At 35.6% G+C, this 22,521-nt stretch overlaps 1 protein-coding gene across 3 annotated transcripts in view; it reads right to left on the bottom strand.

Moving 5' to 3' along the window:
- ITSN1 (intersectin 1) overlaps positions 1-21,475 on the bottom strand; it is a 154,092-nt gene extending 132,617 nt beyond the window's left edge. For 2 of the 3 annotated variants that reach the window (XM_057504206.1, XM_057504213.1), the window contains exons 1-6: positions 21,259-21,474; positions 20,148-20,232; positions 12,851-12,905; positions 8,889-8,949; positions 6,865-6,957; positions 5,829-5,892 (exon numbers count right to left, since the gene is read on the bottom strand). In XM_057504206.1, coding sequence (XP_057360189.1) covers positions 5,829-5,892; positions 6,865-6,957; positions 8,889-8,916 — 185 coding nt within the window. In that variant the 5' untranslated portion in view covers positions 8,917-8,949; positions 12,851-12,905; positions 20,148-20,232; positions 21,259-21,474. Of the gene's footprint in view, positions 1-5,828; positions 5,893-6,864; positions 6,958-8,888; positions 8,950-12,850; positions 12,906-20,147; positions 20,233-21,258 lie in introns of all 3 variants that reach the window. The other variant, XM_057504209.1, reaches the window with a different exon arrangement.
- Between the last annotated feature and the right edge of the window lie 1,046 nt (positions 21,476-22,521).

The following is a 22,521-nucleotide window of genomic DNA, read 5'->3' as shown; positions in this document are numbered from 1 at the left end:
GAGAAAATAATGTTTTTCCATTTGTTCAGCTCTATTAATATTTCTCTTAATAAATTACATCTATTTCTTTATATAAGCAATTACTTTTCTGGCTAAATGTATTCTTAGGAATTTAATCATTTTTGTCACTATTTTCAATGGAACATTTCTCCCCCATTTCCATATTTAGGTGCTTATTTCAAGCATAGAAAAAAAATTTTGCTTTTAATAATTTACACTGTATTTAGATCTTTTACCAAACTTCTATGAATCTTACTTTTCTAAGCTAAAATCTCTTGGATTTGTTAGGTATACAGTCATACAACTAGCAAAAATGATAGTTAACTTTTACTTCTAATATTCATACCAGACCTCTATTTTATTAGTCTTACCACTTCTAAGATATTATTAGAGCATCCTTGTGTGAGCATTCCTACTTAATTCTGAGTATAAATGAAATGGCTGCATTGTTTCATTGTTTAGAATATTTGGTAGTGATTTTTAGAAAGCAGTCCCATATCTAAGAAGTCCCCTTTTCTAACTTATTAGAAATGATTACTGATATCTTTTTATCAAATGTCTATTCAGCATCTGATCTAATTACATGTTTTCTTTTTCCTTTTATCTGCTGACATAGTAATGTTGAGAGAATCTGATTCTGACCAACACTGCATTCCTGCTGTAAACTCTTAAGTTGGTTGTGGTTCTCATTTATTGCGGATTCCTACTTGCTAAGATTTTGTACACCTATGTTTATAATTGAGACTGGTCTCTGTTTTATTTTTATAGTATCTTTCAGGTTTTATAAAGGAAATTAAGTGAAATGGTGAACTTTCCTTCTTTTACTGAGTTTTTCTACAAAGGTATTCATTCAGCTAATCCAAACAGTTCTGAGGGAAAAAAAGTTTCACCCAGCAATTCCACTCCTAGGAATTTACTCTAAAGAAATAATCCAACAATATAAATACATATATATGCTTTAGCTCATTCACTGCTGCATTATTTCTAATTGCAAAATATAGGAAATAACTGAAATGCACATGCAGGAGACTGTTGAATAAACTATGGTCTATCTTCCACAATGAGTACTATGCAACTGTAAAAAAAAAAAAGAGAGAGAAAGACAGAAAGATCTCTATGGAATGATATGAGTGATTTCCAGGATGTGTTGTTAAGTGAGAAATGCAGAGAACAAAAGAACATTCATTGGAAGTTACCTTTAAACTAAGAAAGAAGAGGAAATAATGAAAACAGGTGGGAACAGGAATGAAGGGAACGAAAGGGAGTGACACTCTTTTGAGCCCATTTTTTTGTGTAGTTTTGGTTTTTGGAACTTTGCTATATGTTACATATTCAAAAAATAAAATTAAGCACACAAAGACGAGATCCCTAACCTGAATAAAAACAAAAACAAATAAACCTAATAGTACTTAAAATAAATAACAAACCCTCATAGGAGGATAGAAAAAACTAATCCAACCCACTCTGAACACAGAACTCATATATCCTCAGTCTATAAACAAAACAAACTACAAAGCAACCTTGACCTCCCTGAGTAGATCTGGTGTTTGTAGTGGGTATGAGGGCAGCAATTCTGAAACCCTTCTGTCGTACTACAGCATGAAGGGAAAAGACCAACCTCCTCTCGTCCCACCTCATTCACTGCCCCGAGCGGAAGCCTCTCGGCTTCCTCAGGAGCCTATCTCATCTACAGAGGTTTGTCACAGGCTGTTCACCTCCACTGTGCAGATTAATCCAGCCTTGGTGTTCATTCACTGTTTGTTTATTCACCCAAAAAATATTTTTTGAAGAGACACCTGTAAGATCCAGGCCCTGTCTAGGAACTGGGGTTACAACTGTAAAAAGACAGACAAGGGACCTGTCCTCCCAGAGCTTCTATTTTAGTACAGGCAGACACTAAAGAAGAAAACATGGTGGATTATTCCACATGATGATAACTGTTATGAAAAAATAAAACACGGTAATGGGAGAAAGAGAGGATGGCGGGAAGGGGCAGGTGGGCAGAGAGAACTATTTTAGCCGAGTGGGCAGGAAGCACTTCCCTGGAGAGGCAACATGAACTGAAACCCAGGGGTGAGCAAGCAGCTCGGTGAGGACCCAGAAGAACTGCATGAAGGATGAGGAAATACCAAGTGCAGTGACCCTGGGGCAAGAAGCAGCCTCGCCCCTTTAAGGAATAGAAAGGTCAGTGAAACTGGAGTGCAAAAAATGAGGAAGAGACTGTGCAAAACAGGAGAAGATGAAAACAGCTGGAGCTGGATCAAAAGCCTTGTGGCCTTGGTACCGACTTTGGTTTTTCTTCTCAGTAGAGTTTTAAGTGGGCTTACTTTTTACAAAGACTGTTTGGGTGCTATTCAGAGGCAGGTGCAAAAGAGATACCACAGGCAAAATAGCGGGAACACTGAGCCCAGGAGAGATGACAACTTAGAGTGGCAAAAATGGAGACAGACAGAAATGGCCAGATGGGAGATAAAGGCTGTAAATGGAGTCAAAAGTATATGCCGATTGTTGGATGCGGAGGGCAAGGAAAAGAGGAACCAAGCATGGCCCCCAGCAGCTAGACGGATGCTCAGTGCCTCGTATGAGCTGAGACAGTGAAGACACAGGAAGGCGGGCTAGAGGAGAGGGGAGCCAGAGGCCAGCGTGACTTTTTTTTATTAAATGAGTTTTGCAAATTGATCTTTTGGGGGACTGAAAGCTCTTCTGACATAGTTAGAGGTATCCTAAGACAGTATGTTACAAAACTGCCCTGCCCGCAAGCCCCATCCTTGAACCCAACCACCAGGCTGTTCTAATTTTTGCCTTTATGTCTCCAGCTCCTGTCTTCTCTCTCGGGGCCCATTTCCAGTTGGTGCTCCCTCCCTTTCCTTCCCTTCTCTCCTGAGAAGCCTCTCATCTCCACTCTGTGGCCCCTACTGCCTGGGACTCCAAAGCCCCCACTTAACCTCTTTTTCTTTCCTGGACCTTCCAGGTTCTTGCCCATTCCCTGCTGCTTTCTGCTTCTCCCTCTCCACGCCAGGCCAAGGCCGAACAATTCTGAGCACTTAAGTTGCCAAAGGGATATAAGATATTTGCCAGTTCCTTATTAGTAAGACTATTTCTAGGAAGATATATCATCTTTGGCCACCATTATGATTTGGCATTACACACATTGACTTGACTCCCATCCTCTGAGAATTCGGGTTTTCTTGTATTCTTAAATGGAAATCAGATTGGCTACATAGGGAGCCCCAGAGTATTAGAAGGTTACAGTTCAGAAGTTCACAAGTTAGTTAACTGGAATATAGTTTCACATGGAACAAAAATTATAAAAGTTTCTAACATATACTCTCCAACAGTCAACATCACTTACATACTTGAATTGAGGTCCAGAGCGAAGAAAGTAAGACCCAGAGAGATAGGGACCAGAAATAGTTCCTAATTCTCAACCAAAATTTTCTTCTTCCCCAGATGACTGACACAGGAACTGCTGAAAACCTCAGACTCAAACCCACTCCTCTTTCTACCAAAAGAAGCATGGGCCTTCCCTGGAACCCCATTTGAAAAACCACATGAGAACTCAAGAGTAGCATGAAGAACCAGGAGGGAAAATTATCATGTTAGGTCAGCTGTTATTATTTATAAATTTAAAAACCTAAATTTATGAAGAGGCCAATAATTGCTCAGGGTTACAAAGTTAAAGTTAATAAGTATCAGAGCTAGTGCTGAAAGACAGGTCTTAGTCATCTTTGCACTACACTGTTCTACCATTTTAGCAGGACACCTGTGGTTCATGGAATTTATGATTACTTTTCAAAGATACTTCTTTTGGGAAAAGATACTTAGAGGTGTGGTCCCCCAGTAATACTGCTATTACTATCTCCTTCCACTAGATTGCAATTTCTATAAAAGCACAGATTTTTTTTTCTATTTTGTTCACTGCTGTATCCACACCACCTACAAGTCACTGACCTATAGTGGATATTTGATAAATATTCTCCCTGTTGAGTGAATAAATGTGAAATGAGATTTTCTTGCAGCACAAGATGCATCATAAGACTGCTTCTTGAATTAACTTTCATAACTTGGAAATAGAGCATAAAAGCAGAATTCAGTGGAGGAAGGTAAGCCTGAGCAGAGAAGATTCCAGTGGTGATCTTCACTGGTGGTATGAAACACAATCATATAGCAGAACACAAAGCAAGAGAAGCTTGTTAACAACACAGATATCACAAATCTCTTGCATTTAAACTCAGGCCCTTAACTGACAGTTCAGTGTCCCTGTGCTCACGCGTGCATTATGTTCTCCCTCATGTGCTTTCTCTCTCTTTCTCTTCGCCTTTTACTTTATTTTAACAGTAATTCCAAAAAAACTTGGTTATCTGATTTTCCCAGCTCAAAGTAGATCAGAAGTTAGAACTACAAGGGCATCATAGCAGGAAGCTCACTAGATGAAAGAGACGGTCTGGCAGCCAATATGCTGACAACCAGGAAAAAGAAAAGAAAGTAGACACCAAATAAAGCACAGAAATCTGGTGTCATTTAGTTTCAGTTCAAATATATCCATACACAAATATATATATATATATTCATACTGATGACACTTATAATCAAGCTTAGCCTATGTTTCACAGACTCTGCTTGATGCCAACAAAGAACTACATCAATCTTTAAATTTCCATAAAATTATAAATAAAAAAGGTCAATTACTTAAGTGGACCAGCAATTGGTTGGACAATTTAGTTACATGGAATACCCAGTCCCTGAGGACAATAGCTACCTTTTTTGTATTTTGTTTTGAGGGACTATTACGTGCCAGGCCCGGCACTAAGTCCTTTATATATAGTCACTCTGCTAATCTTCTCAGCAACCCTGGAAAAAAGATATGTCTTCCCATTTTCTAAATTAGAAAACTGAGCTTAGAGAGAATAAATACATGTTCCAAATCATAAAGACAGAACATAGTACAGCTGGGTTCAAACTCAGGTGTCTGACTACAAACTATGTCCTCTTTCTTACTCTAGCAAGCTGCCTCCACAACACTAATTAGCCCAGGGAAATGAAGCATTGGCTGTAAGAACCGCACCTTGTAGGAAAATGTGGCTTCTTGGCAAGAGAATTCAGCATAACCCCCCAAGTCATAAGCCTGGACCAAAAACTAAATTTGCCACCCTTTTCATTCACTTTTTTCTTTCCTGTGATTTCAAAAGACTGAATGCTCAGTTAATCAAGGAATTCAATAATATTTATTATGCATTTCTATTACACATATTGTAATATATACTGGTTATTTCACCATTTCACTTGTTATTTCACCACTAACCCTCAAATAGTTTACCTTTTATTCAATGAAAGATACAGAACCATTGTATTATAAAGCAAGAAATGTGGGACATTCAGATGAGTATGGGTGATGCGGATGAAGCTAAAATAAATTAGTGAGAAAATACCAAAATGTAGATTTCTTAACTGGAAGTTCAACTTTTTGACAGTATTATGTTGCAAATATAATAAAACTGTTTTTTGGGTTCTTTTTAGTTCCATATTAGAAAGATACTTTCAGAAGTATTTTTCTGGTAAGTAGTAGAGTATTTCAAACTAGAGATCTGTATTCTCCTTCTATATCTTAGGAAATTATATTACTGGAATATATATATATATTTAGTATTTTCATTATTTATTTATTTATTTGTTTGTTTATTATTAAGGTATCATTGATATGCACTCTTATGAAGGTTTCACAAGAAAAACAATGTGGTTATTACATTCACCCTTATTATCAAGTTCCCCCCATGCCCCTTACTGGAATATTTTATTTTGCCTTCTGCTCATATGAAGTTCCAACTTACCATATCTGTGCTAAAACAGGCTGAGGTAACCCAGATTGAAAAAAAAAGTTTCTAGCTTGATCACCTGTAAATTAAATGGAAAAAGTTTCAGAAGAAAACAATAGTAGACAGAACCTTCTTATGGCAAAACAGCAAAAATAAAAAAGAAGCTGGTAGTCCTGTATATACTAAAATGAACACACTGATAACCAAGTCTATGAACAATAGTAAGATTAATCCATCACCATTGACTTTAGGACTTCACATTTAAAAAATCACCTCAGAAGAGCCTACCATTTGCAGGGGTAGACTGCCCACTTTAAATTAATCTGCTATTAACTGAGATGGTGCAGTTACACATAGGACAAAGCACATCTACAGAAATCCTCAAGAAACTGGCAACACATTCCTGATTTATAGAAGTTTTTTTCCATTCCCAATATCTGTACTTTAAGTTTTGAGTTCTTCAGCTATATTTTTGAAGAGTACGTAACAATGATTACAAGAATAATATCAACGATTAAGAATTAATAAAGAGAGCTCTAACACAAAAAGAATTCCCTGGGAAATCTAGATCCCATTTTTTTCTAAAGCTAACTCTTGAAGAGTACTCAAACAGGAAAGGTAACCGAGAGAACTCAAAGTATAAAAGGAACTTTAAGGACAAAGCACTAAGAGAATTCCTGTTATTTTTTTTAAATATTCAGATCTTAACTTATTCAAGTTTCCCAAGCCAGTTCAAGGTCAGTATTAAGCAAGTATTTTAGCTCTAGGACCACAGTACAATGCTACAAGAACATGGTCCATTGATCTTAACCACTTCCCATCAGTGATATGCCTGCAACAACTGGCTTGACATCCATTAAAGAAGGACCGCAAGCAAGATCTGAATGCATTATAGGAAAAGCAATTGTAAAAACAGAGGCTCAGGGCTAAGGCAAAACAGGTAAGATGTCCCCTTGATCATGTGAGCCCACCTTAGCATTGCAGGATAGATTGCCCACAGATATATACACTACAGAGTAAGTAATAATGTAAAAGTACTGACTCCAATTACCAGTAATAAATCCAGATATTGGCTTTAAGCTATGGAACTGCTGATCATGCTTCGCTCTTTCCTCTACAGTTATGGCCCAGATATCCAGGCTGCCTACAATCCAAAGAAAAAGCAAAGACAAGATTCAATGAGAAAAGAAAAACAAAGCGTTCATACACACTATTTCCATAGTACTTTAGGATTCTGTCAATGTTATAAATGACTTGATAAATTAACATCTGTTTGTCTTTGGAAGTTATACATATAAAGTTAGAAAATTAAGAGTAAAGGGCAAACAAAAGAAATACTGGCATAAATTCTTTTTTTAAAAACTTGTCCTATAATCCCCATAGTTAGCAAGACTGTATGAAGGTAAAGCAAGTTAATAATCATCATTTATTTACATAAACTTAAGCAGCAGACTAATTTAAAACTGCATTCTCAGATGCTCTAAATGCCACAAAGAAGAGGCTGATTTTCACAATTTGTCCTAAATGGTCCCATGCAAATTTTTTTGGAGTGATAAAAATATTCAAATACTGGATTGTACTGCTGGTTGCACAACTCTGTAAATTTACTAAAAGTCACTGAATTAGAGTTAAAACTAGTGAATTTTATGGGTATGTAAATTATACCTTACTAAAGCTGTTTTTAAAAATGGGTATCCTGAAAAAAAGAGAGAAAGGGATTTGGGTTCTCCTTCTAAGGTCTAAGACTGACCAGTTGTCCCCTTACTTCTGAGATATTCCGTTCTTTAATCCTAGGTCTCTACAAACAAATTCATCAAAATAATTTTATATTAGATAGGTAGAAGACTGTCACAAGTTCAGACACTTTCTGAAAAGGTGGGAATAGACAACATGTATGTTTCATACAAAATGTGAATGTGCCTAGCACAAGGGCAAAATGTCTAAACATCACATCTCCCCTCTCTATGGGGTCTGGTATGACAGTAACAGGTAGGGTGAGATTCATTCAGTCACTGGAAACATTTATTGATCACCTCGTTTGTGCTAGGCACTGGGTCAAACATTAAGGGTAAAGCCGTGACTGAGACATCTAGATATGTCCCCTTTCCTCATAGGCCTTAGGGTCCTATAGTTCCAATTGCACTGTAGGATTCTTCCTGGGAACTCCAAACAAACAAAAAAACTTGCCCAGTCATTCAGAAGGTGGACAAAAACAAAACACAAAACAGAACAACACTACTGGCTTTGAACGTGCAGAATTCAGTCCTAGAATCCCATAGGGACTTTTCCAGATGTGATCAGAGGGAGGGCTCTTTGTAGCTCCTTACTGTCTTCATGATGATGGGATTAGACAGCTGCCGAGAGTGCCATTATGGAATGGTCTCTTTAAAAAAAAAATACTTGGCCTGTAAGCAAAACCAATATTTAACCCTTTCTAATGATGTTAGTAAAAATTACCTGAAAAACACATTTTATGCTGATATCAGTTTTTCAAGCAGAAAAACTGAAGTAAAACAAACAAAAATGTCATTCTTTAGAAAAACCCAGGCTTCAGAAAAAGTATAGAATCAGTGATCCAGTCACTTCAACAAAAATATATTGCAAATAAAAAACAAGGATGGAGGGGAATTCACCAGGTAAGACACTTAGAAGACGTATGTATCTTATTTGGATACTGATTTGGCCAAGCAAATCATAACAACAACAAACAATGTCTAAAAACTTTATTTTAACACTGACTTGATACTTTGAGGTTATTAAGGAATTATTGTTAATTTTATAGCTGTGATAATGGTAATGTAAGTACATATTTTAAAAGTACCTTTTAGAAACATACACCAAAATACCTGTGGATGAAATGATATGGTACCTGGGAGCTGCTTCAAAAGAACCAGATCAAACAATATTGGTCATGAGCTGACAGTCACTGAAACTATATGATGGGTGTGCACACGTTGGGTGATTTATATTATTCCCTCTACTTATGTGTATATTTGAAATCTGCCATAGTACTAAGTTATTAATAATATGGTTTCCAAGTGCATTTTTCAAAAAGGAAAATCTTTGAAAACTTACCACCAAAAGGTGTCGGGAACTGAGCCATGGTTCTGTTACTTTTACCTTGCTAATCGACGCCCGTAATTGAAATGCAACACTTAAGTGTATGAAAACTTCACTCCTATATAAACACAAGAACATCTTTAATGATCAAAAACTGGTAAGAGCTGGAGTATAGCACTACATATGAAAGTCACAACTAAGGGGTTCATTCATTCATTCTCTGCAGTTCCTCAGTGCCAGGCAGGAAGGTGGGCACTGGCAACAAGCTTTTAGTCTTGTGAACGATACCGGTAGCTCCAGACATTGTATCACTGACATTGTATTTGTTATTTTTTAAATGCATCCTTTTTCAAATCATCTGCATATAGTAAGTAGTCCAGCGGCTTGCTGGTTGGAACAACAGCTCCTTTTACTGGGCACTCAGTATGTGCTGTGCACTGTACAGGGGTGATTTTTAGGTGTCACCTCTTCTCATTGTCCTCACAAGCCCTCTGAGACAGGTGCTATTATTGCCAGCCCCGAATTGCAGATGAACAAAATGGTATCAGAGAGGTGACGTGATTAGAGCAATCCCACCCGTTTGCCGACCAAGCTGGATCTGAGCAGGGACGGCAAACCCCGCAGCCTGTGTTCCATCCATGGAAAACACTGTCTGCAGTTACTGCTTACAGATTTTGAGGAAGGCCATAAACAATGTACACTACCAGTACCTGCCCAGAACCCCAAACACAAACCCAGTGCTCCAAAATCCCCATCAGTCCTTATTTGTTCATCAACAACCAATGTGAAACCAACCCAGTCCTCTTCCCCAAGTGAAATAATCCAAACATAATGAGTATTTTTCTTTATGCTTAGCAACATGGTAACTGCTCAGAGTTAAAAATGAGTTCTAAGTATTCATAAATTTAAAAAATTAGGTAAATTTAGATTAAAAATTACTCCTTTGACCAAATAGTCCTCAATTTCGTATTCTAATCTGTCCATGGGTTTTTTTCCAATGATCAAATTTTTAAATTACCAAAGGCTGCTTCCTAGTCTCAACTCTTTATTTCAAGTATTTTATTTTTTTCTAATGGATACAACTTTAGTCATTTGATTTTTTCTTTTTTCAATGTGCTCCTTTGTTTCCTTCTGTTTCTTAAATCATTTGATTCCTTTTTTGTTTGTTGGCTGGTTGTTCCGTGTCTCTCTCACTTTGAGGCTTTCCTCATACAGCTGGTGATCCTTGGGTGCCCCTTCATATCTAAGAGTGAAGCATTAAAACAATGCTCAGAAGCCAGGTGTGGATGGCAGGTTTGTGCACTGATGGGCTTCTCCATATGAGGATCAGGTATACTTTCATCAGGGAACCTCCAAGTGTTACTACATAGGCTCTCTTTATTAAAGCTGCTCAGTTTTGCCAGCGAGAAAGAAGCGCATGGGAGAGCAGAGGGGGAACACATGTAGCGCTGGCTTTTGGGGAGGAGCAGAAGAGGAAGGAGGGGGTGAGGGGCCGACAGTTCAGTGTGCAGACTTACACACAATCACTTTATTTTTTCAGGCCCGCGCTTCATTCAGCCTCTAGTCTAGAGCATCTCTGGTCCTCATGCTCCTCCCATCTCCCCAGGAGGAAGGGCACTGAAGTGGTTGCCTGTGTGCTGGGGATGCAGGAGAGTGTAGTCCAAAAGATCTGGACACAGACTTTAAAAGAATTTCCATTTCAACTATAAAACTGACCTCTGTCTTTGGGAATACCTGGAGCCCCCAAGCACTCTGAAACCTGTCAAGATATCCCTGACAAGCTGCCTTGTATCTCATATTATCACCCTCTGTAGCCATTTTGTATCTTTCTCTGACCTGTTATCACTCCTCCATTCACTCTCATCTCAAAATTGTTAAAATCTTTTATCATTGTCTCCTCTACTGTTCTTTTTCCTTATTTATGAGTTAACATCTTTTCTGCTTCCTTTGTGATTACGGCAGACTTTATGGAAGGAGAAGAGAAAACACATGTGGTCCAACCACAGTATTTAACTGGAGGTCTGTGAATCCAGCTTTGAAGCAGGCTACTTCTCACTGCCAATTCCCTTTAGAAGCTGCAGCTGCTATTCTCTTCTTCCACTATTTCTCACCCAATATATTATGCAGGCAAGCTTGATAACCTTCCAAAAAATGTTAATGTGTTTTATCTCACTTAATCTTCATGATGTTCTTGAAATTGCAAGTCACACATCTTTTTATTGAGTTTTTCAAAAATGGCAGTCTTATTTTTAAAAGTATAGAAATGCAAATATTTAATATATATAACACAGGAATACATTCTGCTCTGTATTACTCCCATCTTTCCTGTTTATTGCAAAATGAGAGTTATTGACTTATCTTTCTTTGTACCTAGCCACTTTACCACATTTTCTTATTGGTGCTAAGTCTTTCAGATGAGTCTCTTGGGTTTTCTAGATCTGTATCTTCTGGAAATAGTAAATTTAGCCTTACTATACTAATCCAAACCAATAAGGCTAAGCTATATATTAGTTAGGAGAGCAATTATTTTTTTATTGCCCCTGATTCTCATGATGATGGCTTTGGTATTTCATAATTATTATGATGGTTGGAACAACAGCTCCTTTTTATTAGATTTGTTTGTTGTTCTGTTTTGGTATTTAGTTTTTACCATTTTTAGGTAGGTTCTTTTTATTTCTATTTGACTTAAAATTTCTATTAGGAATGGCTGCTAAATTTTTTTCAGGAGCTTTTTTTAGTATCTAGAGATAACCATGTATTTCTCCTTCAATTAGTATACTACATTACAGTGGTATACTTCCTAATGTAAATTTTCCTATTAGTTATGTAATAAATCCAACTAAATATGCATGCTACCCTTTTACTGCATAGCTAGGTCCAATCTGCTAATATTTTCTTTAAAATTTTTGCTTAAAAAATGTTATGTATACATGTAAGAACTTGTTCGTTATGCTTCAGAAGATTGGAGACTGTTGAGAACTAGGCTTGGGGTTGATTAATGATTGTGCATTGAGTCCCCTATACAGAATTTTATTGTTGTTAACAACCATTTGATCAATAAATATGAGAGATGCCCTCTCAAAAAAAAAAAATGTTATGTATAATTCTATGTAATAAATCTAATCGAGAGAAAACAGATTCATTTCTACCTCACTATAAATTTCCAAAATTATCTTTTAAAAAAGCATAATTTACAGACCACAGAAATCATTGGAAATGTAAAGATATAACACTAAAAAGATACCAAGAAAAAGTGATTTTAGAGGTGAGTTTGAACTAACCTTCAAGGAACAAATAATTCCTTTTACCAAAGCCAGGCCACAGAAAAAGAGCAAACACTCCTCAATTCATTTTATGAAACTAGCAATACCTTAATACTAAACTATGGTAACAAAAGCATAAAATGGATTATTTTCATTTACATAGAGATAACAATAATTCTATACCTTACTTTAAATATTTCATAGCTATTTTGAGAGGGTCACAGACACAGTGTAACAACTTCTATGGTCCAAACTATATGTTAATGGTCATTAGCTTCTTGAGGAGATTTACCAGCATTTGTTGTTTGCCATCCTTCCTAGAATTCAGGCAGTGAGTCATCACCCTATGCGAGCCTCTTCCCCAAAAGCCTTCACCTCATTATGAGCAACGTTAGACTAAATTTATCATCTGGCCCTCTAACCTCCCACTCTGCTTCCCCTTTATTTTACATCCATTAGTGACAATTGAATGGACTGCCAACTCCACGCTGTGCCCTAAACCTGTAAACTAATGCCCTTCTCTCTCTTGCCCTCCCTAATTAAAATCCCGTTCCTTAAGTGCCACTGGTCTCAGCTGGATAGTGCTAAGGAATTGGTCTAATAAAAACTAAATTACTTAGAGGTGTGAATGAAGAGTACATTCCAGGCTAATTTACTAACACAAAAGTCCAAATGCTGGGGTTTAAGGATGAGGTTGGAATATTCCCACCTACCTTTCTTCTAACCACAGGTCCTTCAAAAGCCATTCACAGTTACGTTCTCTTCACACCTAGGGAACCCCAGACAAAAGCAGTAATATGCAGATGAAGCAACAAGATAAAACCTTCCAACCCCACCTCTCTTCATTTTTCAGTTCTGTACTACATACACAAACCACGGTGATGAGATCTTGTTTTAAGGTGTTTTGTTCCTATTTTTATATGCACTTGTTGTATTACTATAATTTGAAAAAGTAATTTGTAAAGGGTCACAATATTTTTTAAAATACCACATATCCAAGAATTTTTTTTTATTCTTTTTTTTTTTTTTTTTTACAATCCTTTATCACATTTAGGTTTAATTTTTTTTTTTTGGAAGCATAACGAACAAGTTTTTACATGGTGAACAAGTTCTTACATAGTGAGTAAGTTCTTACATGGTGAACAGTGCAAGGGCAGTCATCACAGAAACTTTCGGTTTTGATCATGCATTATGAACTATAAACAATCAGGTCAATTATGATTATTCGTTTGATTTTTATACTTGATTTATATGTGAATCCCACATTTCTCCCTTATTATTATTATTATTTTTTTTTTTTTAATAAAATGCTGAAGTGATAGGTAGATGCAAGATAAAGGTAGAAAACATAGTTTAGTGCTATAAGAGGGTAAATGTAGATGATCAGGTGTGTACCTATAGACTAAGTATTAATCCAAGCTAGACAAGGGCAACAAAACATCCACGGATGCAGAAGATTTCTCTCAAAACAGGGGGGGTGAGGTTCTAAGCCTCACCTCTGTTGATCCCCATTTTCTCACCTGATGGCCCCCCTGCAACTGTGCCTGTCTTAGGTTGTTCCTCCCTTGAGGAATCTTACCCGTCTCTGGCTAACCAGTCTCTTCCAGGGCCATACAGGGAAATGTAAAGTTGGTAAGTGAGAGAGAGGCAATATTGTTTGAAAAGGTTAGCTTTTTACTTTTTTGCAGATTTATGCCCTGTGGCTTCTATGCCCAGCATTTGTCTTGAGGTATCTTTACCACTTGGAAGAATTATGATACTCGGTAATTTCGATATGAGGCATGAATTCTACTTAGGGTTTGTAATTATGAAGGAAGAAGAGAAGCTACAGAAGTAGCAGATGGAAGAAAACATGGGAAGATTGATTATTTCTTTGACATATCTTCTTGTAGTGTAACATAAGCGTGTATAGGTTTTAAATTACTAATTAAATTGCGTGCACACATTAACATAATAGGAATACAGCTACATAACCAAAGCAGACCTACAATTACCAGCCATATCCAGTGAAACCAAGAAAACCAGTTAGGCACCCTAGGCATTTGTGAAAAATTATCTATGAACATATCCAAGATTTTTAAGTGTACAAACCAGAGTTCTAGTTCTGCTATAGTAGCATAAGCCCATTATAGCCTTTCAGTCCCACTTAAATCTCTGGCCAAAATTTAAAAAGTAATTACCTGCAGACAAGAAGAAGTAAACAGAAGTAGATTTTGGAAGAGAGTCAAAAGTTTCCCCCATTTTTGTTCATTTTCTTATAGTAGCACTGCCCCAAAGATAGGCCCAGTTATGGACTTAGGCAGTGAAGGGAGAGGTACAGAGTAAAACTCTGATAGAAGCCCAGTCTTTCTGGCCAAAGGAATAATAAAGAAGGCCTCTGTGAGCAGGAAAGTTTGGGGAAAACTAGAGAGGAGAAAGCTGGAGAAGGGGATCCCCTAATTCTGTAAATGAACCCCCAGTCTCAGATTCACAATGGAGCTGTAGATACGCAGCAGACCGAAAGTAGCATAGCAAGAAAGCAGACTCTTAAAGAAAGATCTTGAAAACTATTCTGAAAATGGAGCCTCTGTCCACAGACAGCAGACAGACTTATAGTTTGAACCTAATCACAATGAAGACTCGCTAAATCAAACATTAGCATTATGCAGAAGATTACCACAGCACACAGAATCTAAACAATATGAGTCACAATGTCCAGGATATAACCCAGAATTACTTGACTAAGAAGTAGGAAAATTTCACAAATTCTCAAAGAAAAAAACACCCATATCAACAGATGCCAAATTCTCAATGATACAAATGTTTAAAATTTTAAGAGCGGCTATTAAGGTACAGGTAAGCATTTGAAATGACAGGTCTGTGTGGTAGAAGTAAGGGATTTACACTGTTGTTAGCCTTCTACATTTTACTTGAAGTGATACAATATTAACTCTAAGCAGACTATGAAAGTTGGGTAAATATATTTAATTCCTAAAGTGACCATTAAGACACATACACACCCAATAAGTCAATAGGTAATGAAAAGAGAATGTTAAAAATTAAAATAATTCAAGGTAGTCAGGAAAAGAGGAAAAGAAGACCGCAAGCAACAGAAGAGTGCAAAGAAAGCAGATAATAAAATACCAGAAACAACTTTATGCCAACACATTTTTCAAAGAGGATAAACTAATTTCTTGGAAAATAAAACTTACTAGTACTGACACAAGCAGAAAGAGAAGATCTGAATATTCTTATGCTTATTAAAGAAACTGATTTTATTAGTAGAATTCTTCCTAAAAAAGAAACCTGCATTCACAGATGGTTGGTTTTACTGGTGAATTCTATCAAACATGAATGTTTGAAATAAGACAAAACTTATACAAACCTTTTTAAATAATAGAGGGATCAATGCCCAACTCAAATTTTGAGGCCAGCTTAACACTAATACCTGAGAGATATTACAAAAAAAAAAAAATTGTAGAACAAGACCCTAAGAATATAAATGCAAAAGTCTTTCACAAAATATTAAAAACTGAATCTCACTAATATTTAAAAAGAATAATAAAACATGACCAACCAGAGTTTATCCAGGAATACATGATTAAACTTGAAAATGATGGAACTAGTAAAAAAAAAAGTCAATAAATATAATTAACCATATTAACAGAATAAAGCAAAAAACCAGTATGATCATTTCAATAAATATGGAGAAAGAAAAAGCTTGACAAAAACTCAACATCCACTAATGATAAAAACTCTCAGAAAACTAGGATTAGCAGGACACTTCCTCAAAGAGATACAGGGCATCTATGAAACCTACAGCTAACATCACAGTTAATGTTAAAGACTGAATTTCTCCCTCTGAGGCCAAGAAGAAGGCAAGGGTATTTGCTTTTACCACTTTTATTCAACATTGTTCTGGAGATTCTAGCCACTAACATAAGATAAGAAAAACAAAAAAATAATGAGTATAAAGATTGGAAAAGAAAAAATAAAGCTCTCCTTATTTACAGATGATAGTTATACAGAAAATCCCAGTGAATCTTCAAAATACTGTAATTATAAGTGAATTTAGCAAAATTCTGTGATTTTGCAAAGTGATTTATAGCACAATCTCAAGACAAAAGGTTAATGTGTTAAATTCAACTGAATTCTTATATGTTAGAAACAACTGGAAAGTGAAATTAGACAACCCCATCTACAGCACTGCCAAAAAGATATAAATTAACAAAAGACATCCAAGACCTCTACATTGAAAATTACAAAATACTGGTTAAAAAAACTTAAAGAAGACCTAAATAAATGGAGAAATATACTACATTCATGGATTGGAAGACTCAATATTGTTAAAGTGGCAGTTCTCTCCAAATGAATCTGTGTATTCTATGCAATCTCAATTAAAATTGCAGCACGGCTTTTAGCAGAAATTGGCAAGCTGATACTAATATTTATGTGGAACTTCAAAGGACCTAAAATAACCAGAACAATGTTTAAAAGAAAACAAAATTGGAAGATTTCCCATACCTGATTTCAAGATCTACTGTAAAACCACAGTAATCAAGACCTTTTGGTGTTGGTATAATAAAGGCAGACAAACCAGATCAATGGAACAGAAAAGCAGCATTCAGAAAAGACCTACATGTGTTTGGTTAAGTTCATTTCTGGTTAACTGGCAAAAGCAAATCACTAGAGAAAAAAAATGTCTCTTCAACAAACAGAAGAAGATAAACTGGATATCCACATGGAGGGGAAAAAAGAACACTGACCCTTATTTCACATTATATACAAAAATTAACTCAAACTGGATCAAAATTTTAGAACTTTAACTTGGACTACTTTAAAACCACATAGTTTTGCATAAAATTCTAAAAGATGGAAGAAAATCTTCATGACCCTGGTTAGACAATAATTTCTTAGAACACAAGCAAGCATGATTTTTTTAAAGAGGGAAATAGGGCTTTATCAAAATAAACATTTTCTTCAAAAGATACCATTTAGAAAACAAAAGGCATGCCACAGAGTAGGAGAAAACATTTGCAACACATACATCAGACAAAGGACCTGTATTCAGAATGTATAAAGAACTCCCACAACTTAAAAATAATAATACAAACAAGTCAGTAAGGAAATAAATAATAGCTATGAACATACCTCACAAAGTAACTTATAGAAATGGCCAGTAAACACATGAAAAGATGCTCATCATCATGAATGACTAGGAAAACTAAACCACAATGATCTGCCACTATGCTTCCACCAGAATGAAAACATGAAAAAGATTGGCCACATCAAGTGCCGGCAAGGATATGGAGGCAGCTGGATGGGAATGTAAAATGGTACAAGCACTCTGGAAAACACAATTTTCTTAAAAAGCGATAGATACCATTGGACCCAGACACTCTACTTCTAGTTATTAAGCTAAGAGAAAAAAAAGTTTATGACCACATAAAGATTTTTAAATAAACATCCATATCAGCTTTATTTTTAAGAGCCAAAAACTGGAAATCCAAATATCAATCAACTCATGAATGGATAAACATGAAATATCCACACAATGAAATTATGCCACGTGACAGAAGCCAGGTGTGTGTGTCTGTGTTTGTGACACACAACATACACACTGTACAATTACATTTTTGTAAAATACAAACTAATCTACAGTGACAAAAATCCAATCAATGGTTGCCAGGAAATGAAGTAGAGTAAGGGGCAGATACAAATAAGAGGTAACAGGAAACTTTGGGGAAAACTGTAATGGTTTCACAGGTATATGCACATACCAAAGTTGATCAAACTTAAATATTTGCAGTTTATTGTACTTCAGTTATATCCCAATAAAGTTGAGAAAAGGTCACAAGCCACAAAGAAAATACTAAGAATAGTTTTGTAATCCTGGTGGTCTAAAACAAATTAGACATCTATGTTAGAATATCCTCTGAGAGAAGAAGTTATTTCCAATAACTCTCAAGAAGTATTTTATCTTTAAGACAACAGAGAAAGACTCAACTTGGAGCTCAACTTAAAAACTTAATTGGAAGGACAGAACAAATGATGAACAATAAGGCTTTTGAGCAAGAATGTTTCATATGATTAAATGGTAGATCTCAGACTGTATTTATGAATCCTTAATAACATTACTTAGGAAAGTGGAGAGAGAAAATTTCCTTTTCAAAAAGTTTTTTTTTTTTTTTTTGTAGAAGTAGGGTTGGGTGGAACATAGTCTATGTTGAAACCAAAATACTTTACTGGAAAATAGAAAGGATTCATCTTAAGTTAACGTGTCCAGTGTATTTTGTAATGAATTTCCTTTGCTAACAAAAAGACCAATTGAGTTTCCAAACACCTTTATGACCAAATAACAAATGTATATAACAGCTATATACTGATTTTAAATTCCGCTAATTGGGAAAAAGTCTGGAAAGTAGAGAGTAAAAATCAGAAATTCTTAAAAATACCACAACTAAAAGCTTGTCCATCTCTGCAAACACAGATCAAATTCTACATTCTAATGTAGATTGAGAAAAAAATGTGAATATCAAAATATTCTTATGACATTTTGAAGAAATGAAGAAATTCTTATGCAATTCTGAAGAAAATTCAAATATGACAGAAGAGTAGCTATGAAGCCTCACAATCAGCATTGATGTGTGTGAAGCAAACTATAAAGGCTTTACTGTGAAAAAAAACCCTGCATTTACTGCTGTAACTAAAAAATTTAAACAAATTTAGAATTACATGAGAGAAAAAGTTCAGTCCTTCCACCTCTAAAAAGCATTTGACTAGATAATCATTAAGATTTTCCATTTAAATTTCCACAATATAAATCCTTTTTGATTTAACCAAGTTTTCAAATGTTAAGATAATAGGAAGAAAAGTAATTCATGTACTGTAGAGTCTATTAGTATATTTAATATTTTCACATTTTTCTCATTTATGATCAGATTATCATTTCTGTTTAGAGCTTACTTGAAAATAGCCTTTACACCTTTCAAAGATTCCTTCTCTCCAAAGCCTTACTCATCTACTCGGGAAAAGTTTTTATACCCATGTATAACACAAAGCTATATTGATCTAACATATAAAACACAGTCTTATGTCAGTGATTTTTATCTCCTCATTAAAGCATTTTAAGATTGTCTCAAAAGAGCTGATAGATTCTAAGTCCTTATCTCCTTCAAATGATTTCTTGAAGCTCCACTCCCAGAGTCAGAGACAATAGTTTACATTACGACAAAATACGGAGTTGGCTTCTTTGAGGACTTACTGGCATGATCCTTGCTATCTAGGATTTTACAGTTAAATCATACAATCAATAGCAAAAAAAACCCAAATAATCCAATTTTTAAAAATGGGCAAAGGACCTGAACATTTTTCCAAATAAGACATACAGGAGGCCAACAAGTACATGAAAGGGGCTCAACATCACTAACCATTAGGGAAATGAAATCAAAACCACAGTGAGATGTCATCTCACACCAGTTTAGGATGGCTACTATCAAAAAGAAGAGATATCAAATGCTGGTGAGGATGTGGAGAAAAGGGAACCCTTGTGTACTATTGGTGGGAATGTAAATTGGTGCAGCCACTATGGAAAACAGTATAGGAATTTCTCAAAAAATTGAAAACACAACTACCATATGATCCAGCAATCCCAGTTCTGGGGATATATATACAAAGGAAATGAAATGAGTATCTCAGAGATTTTTGAACTGCCATGTTTGCTGCAGCATTACTCACAAGAGCCAAAACAGGGAAACAACTAAACATCTGTTGAAAGATACAAAGAAAATGTGGTGTGTGTGTGTGTGTGTGTGTGTGTGTGTGTGTGTGTGTGTGTGTGTGTGTGTGTGTGAAGGAAGTTGAAAGATACAAAGAAAATGTGGTGTGTGTGTGTGTGTGTGTGTGTGTGTGTGTGTGTGTGTGTGTGTGTGTGAAGGAAGGAAATCCTGCCATTTGCAACATGGACAAACCTGGAACTTTTTGCTGAGTGAAATAAGCCAGACACAGAAAGACAAATGCTGTATGATCTCACCTGTATATGAAGAATCTAAAAAAGTCTCACTCAGAGAACCAGGAAGTGTTTGCAGGAGCCAGTAGGTAAACGGAATGAAGAGATGCTGGTCAAAGGATAAAAACTTTCACTTATGAGTAAGTTCTGAGGATTAATTAATTAATGTACAGTGTCATGACTATAGTAAATAATACTGTGCTGTATACTTGAAATTTGCTATGAGAATAGATCTTAAGTGTTCTCACCACACACACAAAGGTAACTATGTAAGGTGTGGATGTGTTAAGTAGCTCAATTGTGGTAATCACCAAGTACATGTATAGTAAACCATCACATTGTACACCCTAAATATATAGTTTTTATTTATCAACTGAACCTCAATAAAGCTGAAAAGGGGATGGGAAACATACAACAAAAATCTGTGTGTACATGTGTATAGAGAGAGATGTAAACAATTATCAACTACAACTTTACTGAATGCTTACTAACACATTTGATCTGTATTAGTCAAATTAATCCTATTAACAATCCTATGGGTTAAATAATATTACTATCCCATCTTACAGATGTTGAAACTTAAGGCAACAGTTTATACAATTATTAAATGGTAGAAGAGGGAGTCAGTCTGCTTTTAGGGCCCATAATCATAACCTCTACTTTCAGGATTAAAAATTTCAGGGCACAACCATGAAATAGTCAGCCTGGTAAATCAACCACAGGGTAGCTGGGTGTGGGGAGTGAGGACATACAGTTCCAGCAATAAAAGCACTGGAATACAAAAAGGAGGAAGAAAGGGAAACCAAGTTTGTTTTTTTTAAGTGTCATAGCAGACCACACAGGAAACTGAATGGGGGAAATAAGTTTACTAGAATTTTGCCACGTAAGTCCAAATTGGATTAGAGCTTTTTACTTCTAATCCAAAAAAGCAAAGCTTCCCAAAGTGTAGGTATTTATCAAATGGAAGCTGGAAGTCATTTTTTTTTAATCTAACAGAAAGCTTGGAGTAGTTTTAGAGAAGAAAAAAAGAAAAACAAAACAAAAACAACAAAAAAGTCAGTGAAGGCAGAAGTTCTATCCATGAGAAAGGATTTCAGCAGGGTAAGACAGGGCACCTACAATCCAAAGAACCTACCTATAGCAAAGCAGGGAATGGCATTCTTCTCTCTAAGGTGCTGGCCCCACTGCCTGGGAACACGGAGGTAGGGCTGTAGCTCCAGAATGGGTGCTGCTGCTGCCCTGCTTCTGGGGGGACCATCTGGAGTTCCAGGTAGAGCTGTGGCCACTGAGACAAGTTTGCCCTGTACTGTCCTACTTTATTAATGCATTGGTATTTATATTTCCTTTCAGTCTTTTCCCCCCCGCCTCTCTCTCTCTCTCTCTCTCAATCTCTCTCTCTCTCTATATATATATATGTATATATACAATCATTCCTTCTGCACTTTTACATTATAATAAATACTTTCCCCAAGTTATTAAAACCTTTCATAAACATGCTGAACTTATTTTTAGAGTGAGGCAAACACTCTCCTATGTTTACATACAATAAACAGAAAAACACAAGGACTAATATTGAGCAAGCAAGAAGTAGGTAAATAATAGTTTAAAAGTTTGGATAACTGTTAGGATTTTTAAGCCAAATGCTAGAATATGTTTGAGAAGTCTCTAACCTTCCTTAATTTCAGATTCAAAAATGATAGCAAATTAGAGAAAGTTAAAAAAATAAATGCTAATCCTGAATTCCAGTATTTACACTAAAATTCCAAATGTTGATATATTTAAAGTAGAAGACCTCTATAACAATGTATTTATAAAACAGGAAAACCATCCTTAAAATCGCATTTATTAAAATGTCATTTTGCATAATAAAAAAATTGTGTTGGAATAGGTCTATTATTTGATTTCCAATGTTTTGCTATCATAAAGGGAGATTATTCAGAAAAAATGCAATGATTTTTAAAAAATAAAAAATAAAACATAAAATCAACAAATATTAAATTTAGCTGTTAAAACAGGCAAAATGTAATCACGAGGAATAAAATTAAATTACTTTATTGACACAATTTAATTTTATATTAAATAATTAACTATTTGGAAAACCTTTCAAAAGAGGTGTGTTACACTATCCTTTAAAATTTCCTGAAGGTTGAAATTTTTCTAAGGCTTTTTAAAATTAAAGGGGGGGGGAGGGCATATATAAAAACAAATATGTTAGAGTAAATGAGGTAATTTAAATATACATTCACAGAAAAAGGAATCTTCACAATTATGTAAGTCAAGAAATTAGCAGATTTCTAATATATACCAAAATAGGGCTAATTTGGGATTTAATGACCTAAATTAAAAAAAGGACATTATGAACATACATTATCTGTTTTTCACTTAATTACTGGCCTTT

This window comes from Manis pentadactyla, chromosome 1 (genome assembly GCF_030020395.1).
Source record: "Manis pentadactyla isolate mManPen7 chromosome 1, mManPen7.hap1, whole genome shotgun sequence".
Taxonomy (NCBI): domain Eukaryota; kingdom Metazoa; phylum Chordata; class Mammalia; order Pholidota; family Manidae; genus Manis; species Manis pentadactyla.
The sequence above is the reverse complement of the archived record's forward strand: the minus strand, read 5'-3'. Positions and strand labels throughout refer to the sequence as shown.